The sequence below is a fragment of the Callospermophilus lateralis genome, chromosome X (genome assembly GCF_048772815.1).
Source record: "Callospermophilus lateralis isolate mCalLat2 chromosome X, mCalLat2.hap1, whole genome shotgun sequence".
Lineage (NCBI taxonomy): Eukaryota > Metazoa > Chordata > Mammalia > Rodentia > Sciuridae > Callospermophilus > Callospermophilus lateralis.
The window spans coordinates 41,494,600-41,517,315 of NC_135325.1; the positions used below are offsets into that span (position 1 = coordinate 41,494,600).

The 22,716-nt window shown below is 35.5% G+C and overlaps 1 protein-coding gene across 2 annotated transcripts in view; it reads right to left on the minus strand.

Annotated features, from left to right (window-relative positions):
- Positions 1–22,716, minus strand: part of Faah2 (fatty acid amide hydrolase 2) — a 144,719-nt gene that overhangs the window by 89,457 nt on the left and 32,546 nt on the right. For both annotated transcript variants that reach the window (XM_077107303.1, XM_077107302.1), the window contains exons 6-7: positions 4,091–4,226; positions 1,593–1,710 (exon numbers count right to left, since the gene is read on the minus strand). In XM_077107303.1, the coding sequence (XP_076963418.1) occupies positions 1,593–1,710; positions 4,091–4,226 (254 nt within the window). The remainder of the gene's footprint in view (positions 1–1,592; positions 1,711–4,090; positions 4,227–22,716) is intronic.

Genomic DNA, 22,716 nt, shown 5'->3' on the forward strand with positions numbered 1-22,716 from the left:
GAGAACATCTTTCTAAGTCAAATAAGCCAGACTCAGAAAATCAAGGGTCAAATATTTTTTTCTTATATGCAAAAGCTTGAACAAGTAAGGTGGACAAAGGAGGGATCATATATAAAACAGAAGGAATGTATAAGAAGGAGATTGATGGGGAAGGGAGGAAGAATAGAAAATGTAGAATGAATTTTACAAAAATATACCAAGGGCATGTATAAATAAACTGCAGTGAATTTCACCTTTAGGTATATCTATAAAAAACAACAATTAAAATAAGTAAATGAGTATAAGGTGGACAATTAGAGTAGAGGAAGTCAAATGGAATGAGAGAGAAGGGGAAATAATGGTAGGTCACTGAAATGCCACCATTTCACTGACTGAAATATTGTAAATTTAATTCCATGCATATATCATTTTGTCAAAATGAACCCAACTATTATGTTGTACAACTATAATGCACTAATAAAAGCAAAAAATAAAAAGAGGCTTTCTAAGAGTTAGTTATCTTGCTCTTCTGCTTTTTTCTTATGGGAAAGTACACCATTTAACCCCTCTGAAGGGCACAGCAAGAGGGTCCTTAATAGACATAAAACTGACCTATGCCTTGCTCTTGGATTTCCTCAATTCCAATATTGTGAGAAATTTCTGTTCTTTGTAAATTGCTCAGTCTCATGTATTTTTATAGAAACAAAAAATGAACTAAGCAGAAATATAAGGCTATTTTTGTAGTAATCAAGCTTATAATTTTCTTAATTTAGCCTTCTTTTATATTTAAGCTAATTCATAAGTATGGCAAAATCAGATTCTACTAGTTATTTCCAAGTAGATTGAGATGATTCTAATTTGTAGATATTTGGATTTTTTTGCTAACTCTTACTGTATTATTGCATGAATTCTCTTGAGGATGGAAATACAAAATTAGTTGTTTTGAAATAATGATACGCATTATTTTAAAATGATGACATATGTTACTTTATTGTTGTTTGTTTAAGTGTTTTTAAATTTTGAGAGATCTCTTCCCCTTCTTACTATTATTTGGAGTAAGTTTTACTTTTAGAAAGACAAATTTGTTCCATTATTTCATCTGATTATGAAAGTATTTTTTGAAAAACTAAAATCAGAATAAAATTATAAATGCATAATGCTATTATAATCATGTGAAATTTACACCTATACATAGATACACAAGAACTACTGGTTAGAAATATATTAAACAATTAATAATGATTATCTCTAAGCAATTGCTTTATCTTACTTTACTTTCAAAATAACTTTCTTTGGTATTAAAAACAAATATCTAAAATAAATATAAAAATCACACCCCAAATTACTTAGTACTACTCTGATCATGTTAATTCTATATGTTGACAGAGGAATATTCAACACAATTAACTCAAGATGTTATAACGATGTCTTTTATTGAATATAAATTCTATTAAATGAATCTATTAAAAATTACCTTTCTCAGGCTGAGATTGTGGTTCAATGGTAGAGCACTTGGTAGCATGTGTGAGGCATTGAGATCAATTCTCAGCACCACATAAAAATAAATAAAATAAAGTCCATTGACAAATAATAAAATATTGTTTAAAACTTACCTTTCTCTGAGCAAGAATGAGATCTTGGTCTACCTTAGACATCAAAAGTGAGCCTCCATCATGTTCCATCCAGTAAAATTTCAAGTGCTGTAAATGTACTTTTGCATCCAGTTTTAACCTGTGTATAATTAAAAAGAAACTAATGTCAATAAATTATTTATATGTGCTTATTAGTTTAATCTTAACAACTGAACTTCAGTTATAATGAAAACTTTCCCCTTAAAATTGTGTGACAGAGGGCTAGAGCTATAGCTCACTGATAAAGTGCTTGTCTCACACATGTGAGGCACTGGGTTTGATCCTCAGAACCACATAAAAATAAATAAAATTAAGATACTGTATCTGTAAAAAAATTTTTAATTGTGTGACAGAAGCAGTGCATGCTTTCAGAAATCAGATTTACATTTAAGACTATTATTTCAATTTATAAAGTGTCAAGACTAGAGTTGGAGTGACAGATCAAAAGCTTGCTGTAGTAGTCCAGTTGAGAAACGGCTGTACATAAACTATAACTTAACCATGGTGATGGGGAGAAGTGTCAAGGTGTAATAAACAATTAGTCCCCAAAAAACAAATGCTGAATGTTTTCTTTGATATAAGGAGGCTAATTCATAGTGGGATAGGGAGCGGGAGCATGGGAGGAATAGACGAACTCTAGATGGGGCAGAGGGATTGGAGGGGAAGGGATGGGGCATAGGGTAATTAATGATGGTGGAATGTGATGATCATTAATATCCAAATTACATGTATGAAGACACATATTGGTGTGGATATACTATGTATACAACCAGAAGTATGAAAAATTGGTCTCTATATAAGTAATAAGAATTGTAATGCATTCTGCTCTCATATATAAATACAATTGGAAGGTAGTTTTAATAGGATGGAACTACTTAGATGTAAGGAGTAAAATAGGGAATCAGTCTTTAGCAACTACTTTTATTGTGATCCAGTCACTGAAATTTTATAAGAATATAGGTAGCAGATTAGTTTCTTAAAACTTAGAAGAATGAGATCAATTTTAGGCATATTAAGTTTCAGCTATCTGAGATGACTATTATACCAGTGAATACAGTCATAAAGAATAAGTGAGAAAACTGAGCTAGACATGTACATTTGGGAGTCATCCACATATGGGAAATAAGTGAAGTTACAGGTGTAGATGGAGTCATCCTGGGAAGGTGAATAGAGAGAAATAAGCCAGGAATCTCTAGAGTATATAAGATTAGCAGAAGGAAAAAAGCCAGCAAGGGAGATGGAAAGGGAAAACCCATAGATAAAGGAGCTACATCAGAAGAGTGGGAATCATGAAATCCAGAGATACAGATTATTACAATATGAAGACAGTAATTAATACTATCAACAGTTATAATGAGATGATGTATTAAGTTGACAATGTATTTAGCAGAAAGGAAAAAAAACTGAAACTTTGGATTTGAAGACTAATTTCAGTGATGAAATCAGTATGTAGAGTGTTGAGAAATAATTGGGCAATGTGAGGTTTTAGATTTAATGAATATAAATAATTAATATAATAAATTTGTCCATGAAGGCAAAATATGACATAGGGCAGTAGCAAGCAGTATGTGAGACTGAGAAAGTTTCATTTTTTTTTAAGATGAGAGTCACTTGTCAGTGATAATGAGGAAGGAGTGAGATAGGGAATCAGTCTTTAGCAACTGTGTTGCTATGTATATATGCATATGTATGTGTGTGTGTGTGTATATATATAATATATATATATATATATATATATATATATATATATATATATATATATATATATATATAATGTGTGTGTGACAGAGGCTGAAGTCATAGTAAAGTGAAGTAGTAATTGGGCAGAGATCTAAAAGTAAGAACACATGAAATTCAGAACATAAGTGAAGGTACTTATATAGCAAAACAAAAAGGCAAGACATTTTTACTATTTTAAGAGAAGAAACAAGGAATTAATGGCTGGAGACCTACGAAATTGTGATGGTAAGAAACTGAAACAAATTCCACACTACTGGCATTTTTTTAGTGAAATAAGATGTAGGATTATTTATTTGAATATAATGGGATAAGAAGATCACATGCTTACTGGAAATTAATATACATTTAAGTCACTGCAATAGAGAAATGTGATTAAGAGCTGTCTACGGAAACATTTCTAGGCAGCAGTGATGGTCCAGTGATGCTGGAAAATATGTGTGTGCTGATAGATGGCAGAACCAGAAAACACCAATTTAAATTAAGTCATTATATTCAAATTGCCAAGTGAACAAATGATTCACTGTCTCTATCCCAGAATAAAGTCTTTGCTTGTATTTTCTCATTAAAATTTTTACATAGTACCTTCCCAATTTGTGAAACATGTTATCCACTTATATAAAACCTCTCTCATTTAAAATATGATAATTCTTTGTTGGAGGAACGGGAGTGTACCTTCATGTCACTAATAAGCAAAGGAAGAAAGAATGTCAGAATAGGACATGGGAAATATGTGAATATACCTTTTAATCCCAGGTCCTGCCATGACTCTCAGCATAGGGATCAGATCTTCGGCATAGCGGCACATTGGACCAGTGCACTGAAAGGGCTCCTGGGCTTCTCCAGCCATGGGAAACTGACCCTGGTTGGAAACCACACCTGAAAAGTGAGATACTCAGATTACCTCTCTAAAAACAACAAACAAAAAAAGAAATGATCTCTGCCTGGTGTATTTCACCGTAATGTTTAATATATCTAAAAAATCATTCTCCTGCTGAACTTCAAACCCCATTTATATTTCATGTTATTATAAATTGTTTATTATTAATAGACACATACATACTTATGGGGTACAATTTGGTGTGGAATGACATGTATATATTGTATAATATTTAAATAATATTAAACAGATGTATGTTGTCAAATATTTATCATTTCTTTTTTAATATTTTATTTTTCAGTTGTAGTTGAACACAATATCTATTTATTTATTTGTATGTGGTGCTGAGGATCGAACCCAGGGCCTTGCATGTGCTAGGCAAGTCATCTACCACTGAGCCACAACCCCAGCCCCAAATATTTATCATTTCTTTTTTTTTTAGAAAGAGAGAGAGAAGAGAGAGAGAATTTTTTTTAATATTTATTTTTCAGTTTTCGGTGGACACAATATATTTTATTTTATTTTATTTTTATGTGGTGCTGAGGATGGAACCCAGAGCCAAGTGAACACTTGCCAGGCAAGCGTGTTACTTCTTGAGCCACATCCCCAGCCCCATTTATCCTTTCTTTATGGAGAAAACATTCAGAGTGAAGATGGCAAAGTGAAAGTAGACCAAAAATCTCAACTCCTTTACAATCTGGAATTGAAGCTGATCAGAGAGGTGTTGACAGGTAGACAGGTTTATAGCAGCACAATCCACAATAGCTAAGCTATGGAACCAACCTAGATGCCTGTCAACAGATGAATGGATAAATAAATTCTGGTACATATACACAATAAAATAGTACTCAGCCATAAAGAAGAATGACTTTACAATATGTGCCAGTAAATGGATGGATCCAAAGGCTATCATGCTAAGTGAAATAAGCCAATCCCCCTGCTTAAAAAAAAAGTCAAATGTTCTTTTTTATACATGGATGCTAATACACAATAAGGGGAAGAGGAAGAATAGAAGTTTGGTGGATTAGACAAAGGCAAATAAAGGGAAGGGGAGAGGGGATAGTAATAGAAAAGATAATAGAAAAGACAGTGGAATGAATCTGACATAACTTTCCTAGGTACATATATGAATACACCACAGTGCATTTAGATATCATGTACATCCACAAGAATGGGATCCTAATTAGAATAAGATATATTCCATACTTGTGTGTATATATATATATATATATATATATATATATATATATATATATATATACATACACATACATACATACAAGTGTTGAGACTACCAGTTCTTCTGAAAATTGCCAAGTTTCATGTCTAATTCTTAGGTATTTGATCAACTTTCAGTTGACATTTCTGATAGAGATAAGAATTTAGTTTCATTCTTCTACAAATGGATATACAGATTTACCAGCACCATTTGTTAAAATTGCCATATTTTCTCCAGAGCATGTTTTGGGCACCTTTGTCAAGTGTCATATGTCTCTATCTGTGTGGGTCTGTCTCTATGTCTTCTATTCTAATCCATTACTCTTCATGTCTGTTTTGACCCAGTAACATGCTGTTTTGATACTATAGCTCTGCAGTGTAATTTGAAGTCTGGTATTGTGATAACTCCAGCATGGCTCTTCTTACTTAGGATTCCTTTGACTATTCTAATCTATTATTTTTTCAAATGAATTTTAGAACAGTTTTTTTTAAAATTTCTGTGAAAAACGTCATTTGTGTTTTGATGGGGATTGCATTGAATCTATAAAATGCTTTTGGTACTATGGTCATTTTGATATTATATCTGCCTGTCCATGAACATGGGAGATCTTTCCAACTTCTAGGGTCTTCTTCAGTTACTTTCTTCAGTGTTCTGTATTTTTCATCATACAGACCTTTCACCTCCTTGGTTAAATTAATTCCCAAGTGTACATTTTAGGGTATTGTGAATGGGACAGTTTTCCAGATTTCTTTCTCAGCAATAGTAAAAGAAAGATATTGACTTATGAATGTTGATCTTGTACCCTACAAAGTATTGCTGAATTTACTTATCAGCTCTAGAAGTCTTCTGGTTGACTTTTTTGGATTATATAAAGGAACATGTCATAAGCAAATAGATAACTTGACTTCTGTTGTTGTTAGTATTATTTTATTTTCCTGCTCTGGCTACTGCTTTAAGAACTATAATGAACAGAAGTGATGAGGATAGATAGCCTTGTTTTTCCCCCTGATATTGGAGAAAATGTTTTCAGTTTTTGTCTGTTCAGTATGATGTTGGCTTTGGTTTGTCATATATGATAATGAGGTATGTTGTTTCTATCACTAGTTTTTTCAGTGTTTTTAAAATCATTGGGTGATAGATTTTGTCAAAGGTTTTTTTATGCATCTGTTAAGATTATCATGCATTTTCCCTCGATTCAATTTATGTAATACATTAAATTTATCAATTTGCATATGTTGAACCAAATTGAATTCCTGTAATGAAACCAAATTGGCCAACATATAAAATCTTAATGTTTTCTGAATGTAGGTTACTAATATTTAATTAATAATTTCATGTTTATGTTCTTTAGGGATAGTGGTATGTAGTTTTCTTTCCATGGTGTGTCTTTTTCAGGTTTTTGTATCAGGGTGATTCTGACTTCATGCAATGAATCAAGGAGTGTTCCCTCCCAGTAAGACTCCTAAAGCTCAGGAGAAACCAAGAATCAATAAGTGTGATGACTTTAAATTAAAAAGCTTCTTACCAGCAAAGGAAATAAGGCCCTAGCTACTCTTGTGACAGGACATTAAGAACCAAAATTTATACAGAATTCAAAAAACATCTAACAACCAAAAAGAGAAATAACCTGATAAATAAATAGGCAAATGAACTAAACAGGTATTTCTCAAAGAAGAAATGCAAATGGGCAATAAAAATATTTTTAAATGCTCAACATCCCTACTAATCAATGAAAATAACAACTATACTGAGATTTCATCTCACTTTAGTTAGAATGGGAATCAACAAAGATATAAATAATAAATGATGGTGAGGATGTGGGGGAAAAGGCACATGGATGTATACGTTGTTGGTGGGACTGCAAATTGATCTAACTGCTTTGGACAGCTATTCAGAGAATGGAATAGAACTCCAGAGACACAAACTTGTTCTGCATTTCAGAGACTGGCTTAAATACTAATTGCTTTTGTATTAATTGTTCACTAAAGAGTAATGTTTTCCTGTCTCATTTTTTGTTGTCCTAGCATGATCCTTGCCCTATGTATACCTTGTCCAGTCACCTGCCAACTGCCACCATGGACCTCTAGACTTGTCTGATGTTGAATTCCCCAAACTGACAGAAAACATAGACTTTGGGTCACTTCCTCCCAACTTTGGCCTCTATCAGCAGGAAGCAGCTTGGAGATGTCATCACTCATTTTTCCATAATAAATGGAATGTAGAAATTAACAGTGGGAAATGTAACAGTGGTCCACTTTACTTTTTGGACACAGCTCTTTCTGCTTATTTTAAAAGGTACATATTTTTCTTTTCCTCTTCTCCCTCTCGGTCTCCCTAACCTGGGGGCAGGGAACAAGATCACCTTGAGTTATCTGTTCTCCACAGAAAGGAGATGTCACCAGAAGAACTTGGAAGTGACTATCTCCCAAATTAACAAGTGTATTTCAAGACACTGTCAGGGTGTACTTGGGACCTCCTGCCAAAGAAAACTTGAAATGGAGCTTTTGAATAGTTTCTTTTAAATCCCTCTGATTTCTCTGATGGGGAGACTCACAGCCTCTGAGACATGAGTACCCTGTGTTTCTCCTTTGCTAGCAAAGCAATAAAACTTTTTCCTTTTTCTCAAAACCATGTCCTTTTTATTGAGTTGGCATTGGGGACAAGGATTGAGCTTTTGATAACAAAATAAGAAACGAAATCACCATGAGCTATCCCATTCCTTTGTATTTATCCAAAAAGAACTAAAATCTGCATACTATATTGATATATTCATACCAATATTTGTTCCAGAATAATTCATAATAGTCAAGTCATGGAAACATCTCACATAATTACATAAATACTAGCTCAGTGTATACTCCACTGTATACACAGTTAAGTTTTAACAGCCATATCAAAGAATGAAATTGTCATTTTCTGGTGAATGGATGGAACTGAATGAATAACATCATACTGAATGAAATAAGTCAGTCATAGAAAACCAAGGGTTTTCTTAGAAGCAGAAGCTAGAGAGAAATAAGGAATTAAAAATGGGAGAATCTAATGAAGTCAGAAGAGCAATGGAGTACAGAAATGTGAATGAAGGAACAGAGAAGAGATGGAAAAGGGGAGGAATAGCAAAATGAAACTAAATTATGTCATGTTCAAATATAAACAGAGTGAATACCAATTTTCTATACAATTATAATATATCAAAAAATAGATCAACTGAAAGTCAGTTTCATTTCATATACTAAAAATGAACAATTCAAATATAAAGTTCATAAAAATAATCTCTATAAATAGCATGAAAAAGATTAAACTATGCAGAAAAAATTTAAACAGGGGAAATATTTGTATGTTGGAAAACAATGAAATATTGTTGTAAGAAATTGAAAACAAATAAATGTAGAGCCATTCCTTGTTCATGAAATTTTCTCCTTACAATAATGTTTTATTTTCATTGTTTGGCAACTAATTGTTCACTGAAAGGTAACTCTCACATGGTTCCCTAAAATAAGACAGATACTCTGTTGGCAAGGGTCAATAGACTAATTTAATTATTTTACCTGTTAATCTATATTTCAAAAAAGGCATACCAAGCTCAATTAAATTAAAATTTAAGAAATAGAAACATCATTGGTGCTTTTTACACCAACACAATTTTTCCTATTCAGACTATACCAGGAGGTAAGCACAATTTCTTCTTGAAAGCTAAGGTAACTGAGACTCTTGAGGTTATCTAAAATGGCCTAAATACATAGGAAGCCCATGCTTTTTAAAATTTCTATTATAAAGGTATAGGTGCTTACTAGTGAATGTTTGAAAAAGAATAGAAAATAATCTTGAACATTTTGGTATAATTTCCCCAGACCTTTTGTTGTGTATAACTTTTAACATATAAACATATGACATCAAAATAGATGTATCAATAATTTAAACATTATTATGTTCTAATTTAAAAAGAAATTACACATTATGGAACACTTGGAAAATACTGAAATGTAAAAGGAAATTAAAGGGGCTGGGGATGTGGCTCAAGTGGTAGCACGCTCGCCTGGCATGCGTGCGGCCGGGGTTCGATTCTCAGCACCACGTACAAACAAAGATGTTGTGTCCGCCAATAACTAAAAAATAAATATCAAAAAATTCTCTCTCTCTCTCTCTCTCTCTCTCTCTCTCTCTCTCCTCTCTCACTCTCTCTTAAAAAAAAGGAAATTAAAGTCACATTTAGAATCTGTTAACCAAAAATAACTACAGTTAATATTTTAATATATTCCCCTAATAATTTTCAATCAATTTACTTTTTACATAGTTATGCAAAGGGAGGAGGGGAAGCATAGAAGTTCAGTGAATTAAACAAAGGGTAATGAATGGAAGGGATGGAGATAGGATTAAAAAGATAGTGGAATGAATCTAACATAACTTTCCTATGTACATGTAAGAATACACCACAGTGAATCTCACTATCATAGTGTACATCCATAAGAATGGGATCCTAATTAGAATAAGATATATTCCATGCTCATATAAATATATCAAAATGGATTCGACCATCATGTAAAACTAAAAAGTATCAATAAAAAATATTTACATGGATGATTACAAAGATGAACTCATTGATGGTAATAGCCTCTCAAATTACTTAATGGTATTTATTATTTTTTTAGAAAATAATAACTTGTATTTCCTGTCTATTCATCAGGCTATCAAAATATCTACTTTAAAGCCTATGCTAAATTTCTACTGAGGAGAGCCCTGACATAAGTTATAATTTTTTTTGTATTATTTTGCATCCAAATGGGTCAAAATCAATTATATAAGAATATTCCACTGAAACCTTCTGATAAGACATAAAAGCCATTTAGGAGTGATAAGATAGCAGTTTAGTCTGATTTAAACTTGCAGTATTATGCAATAAAATATACCATGCTTCTTAAGCATTTTACATATTCAAATTTACATAAAAGAGATTTAGCAAGAAAATAAACTATGATTGATAGTGCCCCAAGAAATTTAATGGTATAATAGATTCAATTATACATTATTTAAGCTTCAAAGAATTTATTATCAAAACTTCAGTTGGAAAAGTGGTGATGTAAGTTTACACACATTACTGAAGAATAAGAAGAATAGAGAATTCCAGTTGAAAAACTGTTTTTGATTTCCATATACATTATGCATTAAATGGAATCATCATAAGAGATATTCATAACATTTATGCAAGAGTATCAAATCTTTGAAAACAATCTATGACAGCCCTAGTTTGATGAAGCACATGATGTTCTTTTTAAACACAATCTCTCAATTGGCACTGTATCATTTTGGAATTGAATTCAGAACCTAAGTCTCACCGTTGTCTGGATCTTCTTCATCTCTTGGGAATCCATCATTTCACAATTTAATGAAAGTTGATATGTAATATCTCCAGTCATCCATTACAGCCCAAATTTATTCAAATTCCTTATAGTCCAATGTGTCAAACATATCTCCACGCAGCATTGAAAATATAAGCCAACAAATCTCAATGTTAAGAGGATTGTATCCTCTGGCAATGTCCAATTGTGTTAAGATATCTCTTTAATACGTCAGTATCATTTTGCCAGTCTTTCAATGTACAGTACCAAAATACATACAGCACCTATTGAATTTCACTAGAAAACACAGGTCCTAAGGGAGCCCTTTCATAGCCACATAGGCAGTCCCCACTACTGGTTCAAGGATGCCCAGGGTACCCACGGTTGCTGGGAGCCATCAGCCAAGTAGGTATGACAAATTCCTTGCCAGCTTACTCCCATGCTGTCTAGTGGAAGGACTTCTGAAAGGTGACCTTGCTCAAGGACCAGGGCAGGATCCGTGTTTAGGGTGTTCCCCCTTTAGAATAGGGCAGTTTAGCATAATAGGAGATTAGGGTGTTCCCCCTTTAGAATAGGGCAGTTTAGCATAATAGGAGATTAGGGTGTTCCCCCTTTAGAATAGGGCGTATCCTGCTGCTGAGTTCCTCTTGAGTGCTTAGGGTCAGACAGTATATTTTGGGAGACAGAAGCCCATGCGGAGTGGATTTGGGCAGAATGTGGATTTGGGAGAAGTGGATTTGAGCAGAGAACGTGGATTCCCCTAGAACGTGTTTGTAGACGGCCGGTGTGAGTTCGGGAATAAAGAATTGCTGTTTGAATCTACAAGCTGTGTGGAGACTCGTGATTTGTGCCCAGCCAGAGACTGTGGCATCTGGTGGCTCGTACGCGGAACGCCTGAAGCTTGGGGGTAAGTGAAATTGCTCGCCCCTGAGGGAAGGCGAGAGAATGGGTGACCATTTCAAAAAACAATGTGTTCTCCTTTTGATTTATTTTGTTTTTGTTTCAAGCTGCCTATCCCTAGAAATTTCTCAGGCAAACTGGAAAAAATGGTTGACTAAAGGCTTGAAGTTTGTCGACCCTGAGGAAGAGAAAATTGATACAACGATTTTTTATTCCGTTTTTGCTTCATTCAATTTCAGTTTTGTTTTGTGTTTTCTTATTGGGTTGTGTTATCTTTATAGTAGATTAAAACAAACTGAAAAGATGTTAAGTAAATTGTTAGAGGTTCAGAACATGGAGAAAGACATTTTAGATCAAGCAAAAGAGAAGGTCTCTCGAGCTAGTCAGACAGAGGAAGAAAATTTAAAGGAAAAGGGGTTGTTAGGAAAAAGGCCACAACAGGAGGCTGTTACTAACTCCGTTTTATCACAAGAGGGTTTAATTCAACCAACAGCCCCACCGATAGAGACAGCTGAGTGGCCCTCAAACCCCGTAGTTGATAAATGGAATCCTGAGACAGGACCTCAAAGATTAGCATGCCCTGTACTTGAACAGGTAGGAGGGCAGCGAATTCACCGTGCTTTAGATTTTAAAACAGTGAAGCAGTTAAAAGAGGCTGTAACAACCTATGGTCCCCAAGCTCCCTTCACGGTGAGCATGGTCGAGTCCATTACTAACTTGGACATGACGCCAGCAGATTGGGCTAGCATGTGTAAATCTGTGCTAAATGGAGGACAATATTTGTTATGGAAGGTTGCCAATGAGGAATTTTGCGCAGAGACAGCTAGGCAAAATGCAGCAGCCGGTTACCCTCAAAGAAATCTAGAAATGTTACTAGGGAAAGGACCTTATGAGGGTCAGCGGCAACAAATTGAATATGATCCTGCTATATATGCACAAATTGCTGCAGACGCAGTTAGGGCATGGAAGACTTTACAAGGACATGGAGATTTACAAGGTCAGCTATCTAAGGTAATACAGAGAGCTAATGAACCTTACGCTGACTTTGTAGATAGGCTAATTCAAAGGGCTGCCAAAATATTTGGGGATACGGAACAAGCAATGCCATTGATAAAACAACTGGCTTATGACCAAGCAAATCGTTGCTGCAGAGAGGTTATTAGACCATGGAGACATGAATATTTAAACACATATATTAAATTATGTAGAGATATTAATGAACAAGGGCAAGTCTTGGCAGCTGCAGTACAACAGGCTTTAGATGCCAGGCCAAAAACATGCTATGATTGTGAACAAACAGGATATTTTAAAAGGAGTTGCCCCATAGGAGGAGGATTTAACAAAACTAGGTATCAAAGAAATAGAATACCGGGTATTTGCCCAAGATGCCGTAGAGGGAGACATTGGGCTAATGAATGCCGTTCTCAAACTACCATAGAGGGTACTCCCTTATCAAAAAATGGACAAGGACCAGGTATTTACCCACGATATCGTGGAGAAAGGCATCAGGCTCCATTGCCAAAAAACGGACAGCCGGGCCCAATGCTCCGGGGCCCACAACCACAAATATACGGGGCAGTGGAGGAACCCAGCAACACCATCAGAGTAGTGCCCAGGACACATTGTCCATTAAATCCCTCATCAGACAAACCCGAGGGAGCACAGGGTTGGACATCTGCGCCTCTGCCAGAGCAGTACTAACTCCAGAGATGGGAGTTCAAATCATTCCTTCAGGAATAAAAGGACCTCTTCCCCAAGGGACAGTAGGCTTATTATTGGGACGTAGTTCATCTACATTAAAAGGACTTATGATAAGTCCTGGGGTAATTGATCCCGATTATGTAGGTGAAATAAAAATTATAGCTAGTTCTCCAAGAGGTAGATCAGTAATTTCACCTGGAGATAGAATAGCACAGTTGTTAATAATACCCAGCCTACATAATAAATTTCCTAGTCATAGTGTAAAAAGAGGTTCCAGGGGATTAGGCTCCACAGGTGTAGATTGGGCTATGCTGTCTTTAAATTTAGATTCTCGCCCAATGTTAAAACTAAATATTCAAGGACACAACTTTAATGGGTTACTGGACACAGGTGCAGACCTTAGCATCATATCTAGTAAGGAATGGCCAAAACATTGGCCATTACAACAAGCCACTCAAACGCTTCGAGGCCTAGGAGTGGCGACTAATCCCCATAGAAGTGCAATGATATTAGATTGGAAGGATCCTGAAGGATGTGAGGGAACTATACAGCCCTATGTATTGGATCATCTTCCTATAAATTTATGGGGACGAGATATCCTAGATCAATTAGGTTTGACGTTAACAAATAACATCAATCCTAATGCGCCCACTACTAGGGCTAGACAAGGTTTTAGGAAAGAAAAAAAATTAGGAAAGCGAGGACAAGGTATAGCAGCACCAATTCAAATAGATCAAGGAACAGACAGACATGGGTTGGATTTTCAGAAAGGACCACTGAGACAATAAAAATTACTTGGAAATCAGAAAGACCAGTGTGGGTTCCTCAGTGGCCCCTGACTAAAGAAAAGATACAAGTAGCCCATGATCTGGTCAAACAACAATTAGTGGAAGGACATATACAACCTTCCATATCTCCCCATAATACTCCCATTTTTGTCATTAAAAGAAATCTGGTAAATGGAGATTATTGCAAGATTTAAGAGCCATTAATAATGAAATGGTTATTATGGGACCTGCTCAATCAGGGATTCCTCAATTGTCTGCTTTGCCAAAAACCTGGCATGTTTTAGCCATAGATATTAAAGATTGTTTTTTTTCAATTCCAATTCATCCCGAGGATAGTCCACGTTTTGCATTTACTATCCCTGCACTGAATCATGAAGGTCCTGATCAGAGATATGAATGGAAAGTACTCCCTCAAGGGATGGCTAACAGTCCAACTATGTGTCAAATATATGTTAATAAAGCAATCCAGCCACTTAGAAATCAAAATCCTGAACTACAAATATTTCACTATATGGATGATGTATTATTGGCACATAAAGATAAAAACATATTGCTGGAATGTTATGCCACACTTACAAACTTATTAAAAAATTATAATCTAGAGATAGCAATAGATAAAGTACAATTAAATTTTCCAATTAATTATTTAGGAGTTCTATTATCCTCAACCATGGTCCGTCCACCAAAAATTCAAATACGAGTAGATCAACTCAAGTCACTTAACGACTTTCAAAAGTTATTGGGAGACATAAATTGGATAAGGCCTTATCTAGGCATACCAACAGGAGAGTTGGGACCTTTATTTGATATTCTAAAAGGTCCATCAGATCCAAACTCACCCCGCATGTTAACACCTGAAGCAAGAAAGGCATTGAAAATTATTGAAACATATATGGAAAATATACATTTGGATAGAATTGATATAAGTTTGCCTTTATTATTTATTGTACTACCAACAAAAAATATTCCTACAGGAGTATTTTGGCAAGAAGGTCCATTATTGTGGATACATTTATCTTATTCTCCTAACACTATTCTTACTAGGTATCCTGAGGCTGTAGGACAATTAATACTCAAAGGAATAAAAGCAGCGAAGGGAGTGTTTGGAATTTCTCCCAATAAAATTATTACTCCATATACTATGGATCAAATTGATGAGTTAGCTAATGAGTTAAATACTTGGGCAATAATCATGTGTAAATCTAATGTTGCATTTGATAATCACTTACCATCTAATCCTTTGTTGTCTTTTTGGTCTAAGCATCCTGTAGTTTTTCCAAAAATGACAAGAAAAACCCCTATCATGAATGCTCCAAATATATTCACTGATGGGTCAAATAATGGTACAGCAGCAGTAGTTACCCCTGATCAAACTTTTACATTTTTAGTACCCAAACAATCAGCTCAAAAGGTAGAGGTTAATGCAGTATTACAAGCCTTTTTAATGTTTAAAGATTCTGTATTTAATTTATTTTCTGATAGTCAGTATGTAGTTAATGCTATAGTATCTCTTGAAGATGCTGGTAGGATTTCCCCTTCTTCTACTGTTTTCTCTTTGTTTTCTACTATACAAAGTCTAATCTGGGACAGAAAAGATCCATTCTTTATAGGACATATTAGAGCACATACAGGATTGCCTGGAGCCCTTAGTTTGGGCAATGATTTAGCAGATAAAACTCCACATGACATACATATTTTCTCTACACTAGAAGAAGCTATGAATTTTCATAAAAAATTCCATGTTAATGCTAATACTTTACAAAAGCGTTTTAAAATAACTAAGGAACAAGCCAGACATATAATAAAACAATGTCAAAATTGTGTGACCTTTTTACCACAAGTTAATCTTGGAGTCAGTCCTAGAGGACTGATACCTAACCATATTTGGCAGATGGACGTCACACACTTGCCAGAATTTGGAAAATTAAAATATTTACATGTTACAATTGATACTTCTTCCGGATTTTTGATGGGCTCCCTTCATGCCGGAGAAAAAACTAAAGATGTTATAGCTCATTGCTTACAAAATTTTGCCACTGTGGGTGTTCCTAAACAGTTAAAAACTGATAACGGTCCTGGCTCTACCTCTACCTCTTTTAAACAATTTTGCTCATCATTTGGTATTACTCATATAACAGGAATCCCATACAATCCACAGGGACAAGGCATAGTTGAAAGAGCTCATCAAACTATTAAAACGTACTTATTAAACAAAAAGAGGGAATTGGAAAGGGGTATATATCCCCCAAAGATAAACTTAAAATAACGCTTTTTACTCTAAACTTTTTAAATTTGGATTCATCAGGACTTAGTGCTGCGGAAAGGCATATGTATCCAAAAAATGTGCATAAGCCTAAAGTTCTTTGGAAAGATATTCTAACAGGACAATGGAAAGGTCCAGACCCAGTGATTGTCTGGAGTCGGGGCTCTGTTTGCGTGTTTCCACAGGGAGAACAGCAGCCGATTTGGATTCCAGAAAGACTAACCAAAACGATTTCTACAGATCGAAAAGAAGATGATTTGACTCAAATCCATAACAGCTGATATCCAGAACTCTAGCTTGGCCATTCTTACATCTGCAACAGTGATTAACCAGGATGCTTTTTTCAACATCTATTTTATTATTGCATTTTTCCACATCATAAGGTTCTATTTTTATTTTTTGAGCTCATACAAACCTAGGTTAATGTTTTTCTGATCAGTTTTCTTTTTTTTTTGACTATGGAGTTTTTAAACATTGCAATGGAGATTTCACCTAGGTAAAGCTACAAGGCCTTTATTATTATCTTATGTGTTGTACGTTTGTTTGCACATTTGTGTTTTGTGTTATATGTCTGTGTGTGCGTATGTCCATATTTCATATATGAGGAGCGCTCATGAAAAATGGATCCAAATTATTATTATTTTTTTTATTCACGTGATTTAAATGGCTTAATTTAAATTAAGTAAACAGCTGTTAAGGATTGTTTTTAAAGGTGGTTAACAGATCTGCTTGTTTACTAATTTAAATCAGGTAAACAGCTGTTAAGGATTGTTTTTTAAGGAGGTTAACAGATCTGTTTGTTTACTTTCACCTTTCCTTTTCATTATATTTAATAATTCTTTTCAGGATAATGTCTTTTTAGCATCATTGCCAGAATTCCTATCTTCATCCCAATGAATATAACTCAACAAGTATGCTCAATCAAGGAGCCAACTTACTTTGGGAGGTAACGGACTTTGGGAGGAGACGGACAGATTGATAGATTCCTCCCCTTTGAACTGCTTACAGAACTTGCCTGGATTATGTAACTACGTTTAGTGCAGCAAATTGTGGTAATTCTGGCATATCTTTGCTGATGGTGTCACCAGTGATCTTTGCTGATGGTGTCACCAATGATGCAATTTTTCCAAAGGAACTGTCAATTGGCTTGGTGTCGTGGCATTTCTGTATCCTCCTCCCTTCTGCTAGTGATGGTCTAAATTTGGGGGCCAATGGCTATATGCTGGACCGGTAGTCAGTGACGGGTATGATCCAATTGCAGTGGTATCAACCTAAGACAGGAGGCTGACGCCTAAAGGTCAGTTGCCTAAAGGTCAGTTTTCCAATGACGGGTAAGAACCATATGTTGAATTGGACGACCTACCAGGCACGGTCCTTAAGCCACATTAACCTCACTCCCCCACTGGCACCAAGGCCAAATTTGGGGGCCAACAGAGGTGAGGCAAAGAACCTCACCCCCCCACTGGTGCATAGACCTATCCACAAGTATGGCTGTATGCTGGACCGGTAGTCAGTGACGGGTATGATCCAGTTGCAGTGGTATCAACCTAAGACAGGAGGCTGACGCCTAAAGGTCAGTTTTCCAATGACGGGTAAGAGCCATATGTTGAACTGGACAACCTACCAGGCACGGTCCTTAAGCCACATTACTTGTTGTTTAATTAATCAGAAGGGGGGAGATGCTGGGAGCCATCAGCCAAGTAGGTATGACAAATTCCTTGCCAGCTTACTCCCATGCTGTCTAGTGGAAGGACTTCTGAAAGGTGACCTTGCTCAAGGACCAGGGCAGGATCCGTGTTTAGGGTGTTCCCCCTTTAGAATAGGGCAGTTTAGCATAATAGGAGATTAGGGTGTTCCCCCTTTAGAATAGGGCAGTTTAGCATAATAGGAGATTAGGGTGTTCCCCCTTTAGAATAGGGCGTATCCTGCTGCTGAGTTCCTCTTGAGTGCTTAGGGTCAGACAGTATATTTTGGGAGACAGAAGCCCATGCGGAGTGGATTTGGGCAGAATGTGGATTTGGGAGAAGTGGATTTGAGCAGAGAACGTGGATTCCCCTAGAACGTGTTTGTAGACGGCCGGTGTGAGTTCGGGAATAAAGAATTGCTGTTTGAATCTACAAGCTGTGTGGAGACTCGTGATTTGTGCCCAGCCAGAGACTGCCGCACACGGTGAAGAGTGTGTTGACCTGCAACATTAATGTCCTGTATTTCCCCTGAATTCTTAGTATTATTAAGGTGGCATAATTATCCAAATCGATCTACATATTCAAAGCAATTCTTACAAAAATCTCAATGTCATTTTCTTGCAGAAATATAAAAAAAACAATTTTGTAATGCACATGAAATTTGAGAGAACCTCAAATACCCAAAACAATCTTGGAAAAGATAAACAAATATGAAGGATTCAAATTTCCTGATTTCCAAATATGCTAGTAAGTTACAGAAATCAAAACAGTATGATGTTAGCCATAAGGACAGTTTTATACACCAATGGAATAGACTACAGAGAAAATTATGTATATATAGGGTCAATTCATTTTTTATCAAAGTTCCAAGACCATTAAATAGGTCAAAGTTAACAATTTCAACAAATAGGTCTGAAAAAACTGCATGTCTATTTTCATAATATTGAGATTTCAGCCACATACTAAATATAAAAATAACTCAAAATTGATTGACAGCAGACCAAAGAGCTAAAACTATAAAATTTTTAAGAATTTATAGGGGAAATTCTCCATGACACTGTATTTTGCTATTCTTCCTTGGATATAAGACCAAAAGTACAGGGATCAAAAAGAAAAATAGATAAATTGGATTTTATAAAATTTAAAAATTTTTACATATCAAAGAATGTAAATTTTTACATATCAAGAGAATAAAATGAGCTAGCCTTAGTGGCAACACACATCTCATCCCAGGGACTTGGGAGGCTGAGGTAGGAGGATCTTAAGTTCAAAGCCAGCCTTAGCAACTTAGTGAGACCCTAGGCAATTTAGAAAGACCCTGTCTCAAAATAAAAATAAAGGGCTGGGGATGTGGTTTAGTAGTTAAGCATGCCTGGGTTTAATCCCTGGTACCAAAATCTAAAGAGAGAGAGAGAGAGAGAGAGAGAGAGAGAGAGAGAGAGAGAGAATGACTGACTCATAGAAGGATAAAAATGCTTACAGAGCATATATCTGATGAGGGATTACTTCCAGTACACATAAAAAAAAAAAACTCCTGCAACTTTAAAAACAACACAATAAAAAAAATCCATTTTGAATTGTGCAAATAATATACATACACATTTCTTCAAATATGTTATAAGATAGATAACAAGCACATGAAAAGATGCTAAACATTGTTAGTCATCAGGAAAAGGCAAATTAAGATCATAATGATACTGTGTGTTACACTAACAGGGATACTTATAACTAAAATAATGCAAAAATAACGATTGTTGGTGACAACACAGAGAAATGGGGACCATCCAAAACTACTGGTGGGAATTTAAAATGGTTCAGCCACACTGGAAAACATTTTAGTCATTCCTAAATCAGTTAAACATAAAATTACTATATGATCTAGTAATTCTACAGTTAAAAACAGGTCTTACAAAATAATATGTTAATTATTATAGCAACAATATTTACAGTAGCCAAAAGTTAAAAATAATCCAAATGTCTACCAACTGTGTGAATCAAGAAACTCTGGTATTTCCAAATGATGCATTATTATTTTTAGTTATATATAACATCAGAATACATTTTGAAATAATCATAGAAACATGGAATATAATTTCTCTGAGTCCCCAGCACTTCCCCTCCTTCCAACTCTAACTACTCCTCTCCCTATACCCTATTGATCTTTGTGTTATTTTCATAGCTTTTTAAAAATTAGCATATTGAATATAATAAGCCTGTTCTAAAAAGTCAAAGGTCAAAAGTTTCTGTGATATGTAGAAGCAAATCCAAAATAAAGTGAGAGGGCAAGAAAGAATGAAAGAGAAAGGAAAAAAGGGAGAAGGGAATTTCATAAAAATAGAGAAATGGTCAAAAGATTAGATGAAGGGGACTGAGGAGGAGGAGGAAGGAAGGGAAAGAACAATGGAATGAATCTGACTGAACTTTCCTATGTACATCTGTGAATATACCACAGGGAATCCCAACCTCAAGTATATTAAAATAATGTATTAATACTTGGCTATAAATGTGAACAAAGTATTGATATATGCTGCAACATTGATGAACACTAAAACCATTATGTTAAACAAAATAATCCAGAAACAAAAGACCACATACTTCATGATTCAATTAATATGAAATATACAGAGTTGGTAAATCCATAAACAGAAATGGATTTCTGGTTGCCAGAGGCCATGGGAAGGAGGAATGGGAAATGACAACTTAATTGGTGAGATGTGGAGGGAAAGAAATTCTCATACACTGCTATTGAGGAAGTCAAATGGTAAAGCCAGTTTGCCAAACAACTTGGCAGTTTCTAAGAAGCTAAAAATTTGGGAAGCAAATCAAGATATTAGCTAAGCTCTTATTCCAGTGATTATTTTTGAAGAAATAACAATATAAACAGCTATCTATACACCAACCTACCTTCACAAGAGCTAAGGGAGCCAGGTGAGAGAAAATAGTGCCTGTTTTTAATATGATAAGAAAAGAAACATTGAAGAAGGCACGAAAGAAAGAGTAACCTGCATCACTTCTCCCCCAACTTCAAGCAGTGTGTAGAGAGACACCTCCTACTTGGGGAAAAGAAGAGAAATTGGGTGCCAACCTTAGAATTGAAATCCAGTACCAGGCCCACCAGAATGAAATCTACTGCCAGACAGAGACCTATAAACGTTTACCTCAGACGAATAACCACACACTGGGCTGCTGGAATTGTGTCATCCAGGTGGCCAAGGGAGATGGAAAAGCTAGACTATCCACAGGGGAGTTATGAAAGTTACTATATAACTTTTTCCTGGAGCTCAGTGCAAAGCATGCCATGGTGAAACTTGACACTAAAACCCCTATACTCATGCCAGAGCTCAAAGATGAAGCTTCTAGACCTGCAACAGCATCAGGTAGATGCAGGCTTGGAGCCATCCTGAGCCTCATGCCCTATATTGAAACTTTATAAATCCTTGAAGCTATAAGCCTCAGCATCAAACAGCTTAGCATCAACCTTGGTGGACAAGAAACTATGTCAAATACCAGTCCTCCAAACTTGGGTAACACAGCTAAGCCCTAACCAGACTCAAAGACAGTACCTCTAGACCTGCTCTGGTACTAGGCAGAAACATAAAACCCAATGGGATAGACTTATGTTATAGCCTACATTGCTGAGAGCTGTGGCATAGACCTGGATATAACCCTGAGACTATGCAGGTCCTTATAGTTATGAATCACAGGTGCTAACAATTTCATTTTAAGCCATTGTGCCCAAGGGACTGTTTTTACAAACACTATCCCAACATTGGGCAGCATAGTGTAGATCAAAACTCCATTAAATGGGGATTGGAAAAGGGTAGAAAGCAAAGAATTTAGCCTTGGAACTCAGAGATGGGCTGATGAAAATGGGATGCATTCTAAAGCCCCTATCCTCAGGCCAGTCCGCACAGAGCCATAGGAACAGTCCTGGTGACAGGCAGAGAAACATAGCTGCAATCTATCAGTCTTCTATTCCAGCCAGCACCACCTGTGGTGAGTTTCAACATTCAAGAACCATGAGTCCACCTCAACAATAAGCAGACACAGAAGACACAGAGAGCTTAAAAATGTATCCTGTTGGTGTAGTTATATTAGATAAAATAGATTTTAAATCAAAATCAGTTGGTGTACTTATATTAGATAAAATAGATTTTAAATCAAAATTAGTAAGAAGAAAAAAGGAAGGTCACTATAAAAATGATTAAGTGGTAAACTCAGCAAGGGGAATGAACAATTCTGAATAACCACATGATCATCTCAATAGACATGGAAAGGGAATTTGATAAAATTACACACTGCTTAAACAAAATACTCTGTATGACTTACTTATTGTAGAAGTATACCTCAACATAATAAACATCATATGTAAAAACAGAAACTAACATCATAGTGGATAGTGAAAAAGCTGAAAATTTGCTACCTAACATAAAGAACAAGACAAGGAGGCACACTTTCACTACTTTTATTTGACATAGTAATGAAAATCCTAACCAGAGCAATTAGGCAAGAAAAAGAAATAACGGATATTCAAAAACAGGTAAGAGAAAGTCAAATTCTCACTGTTTACAGATGGTAATATGTTATATACAGAAAA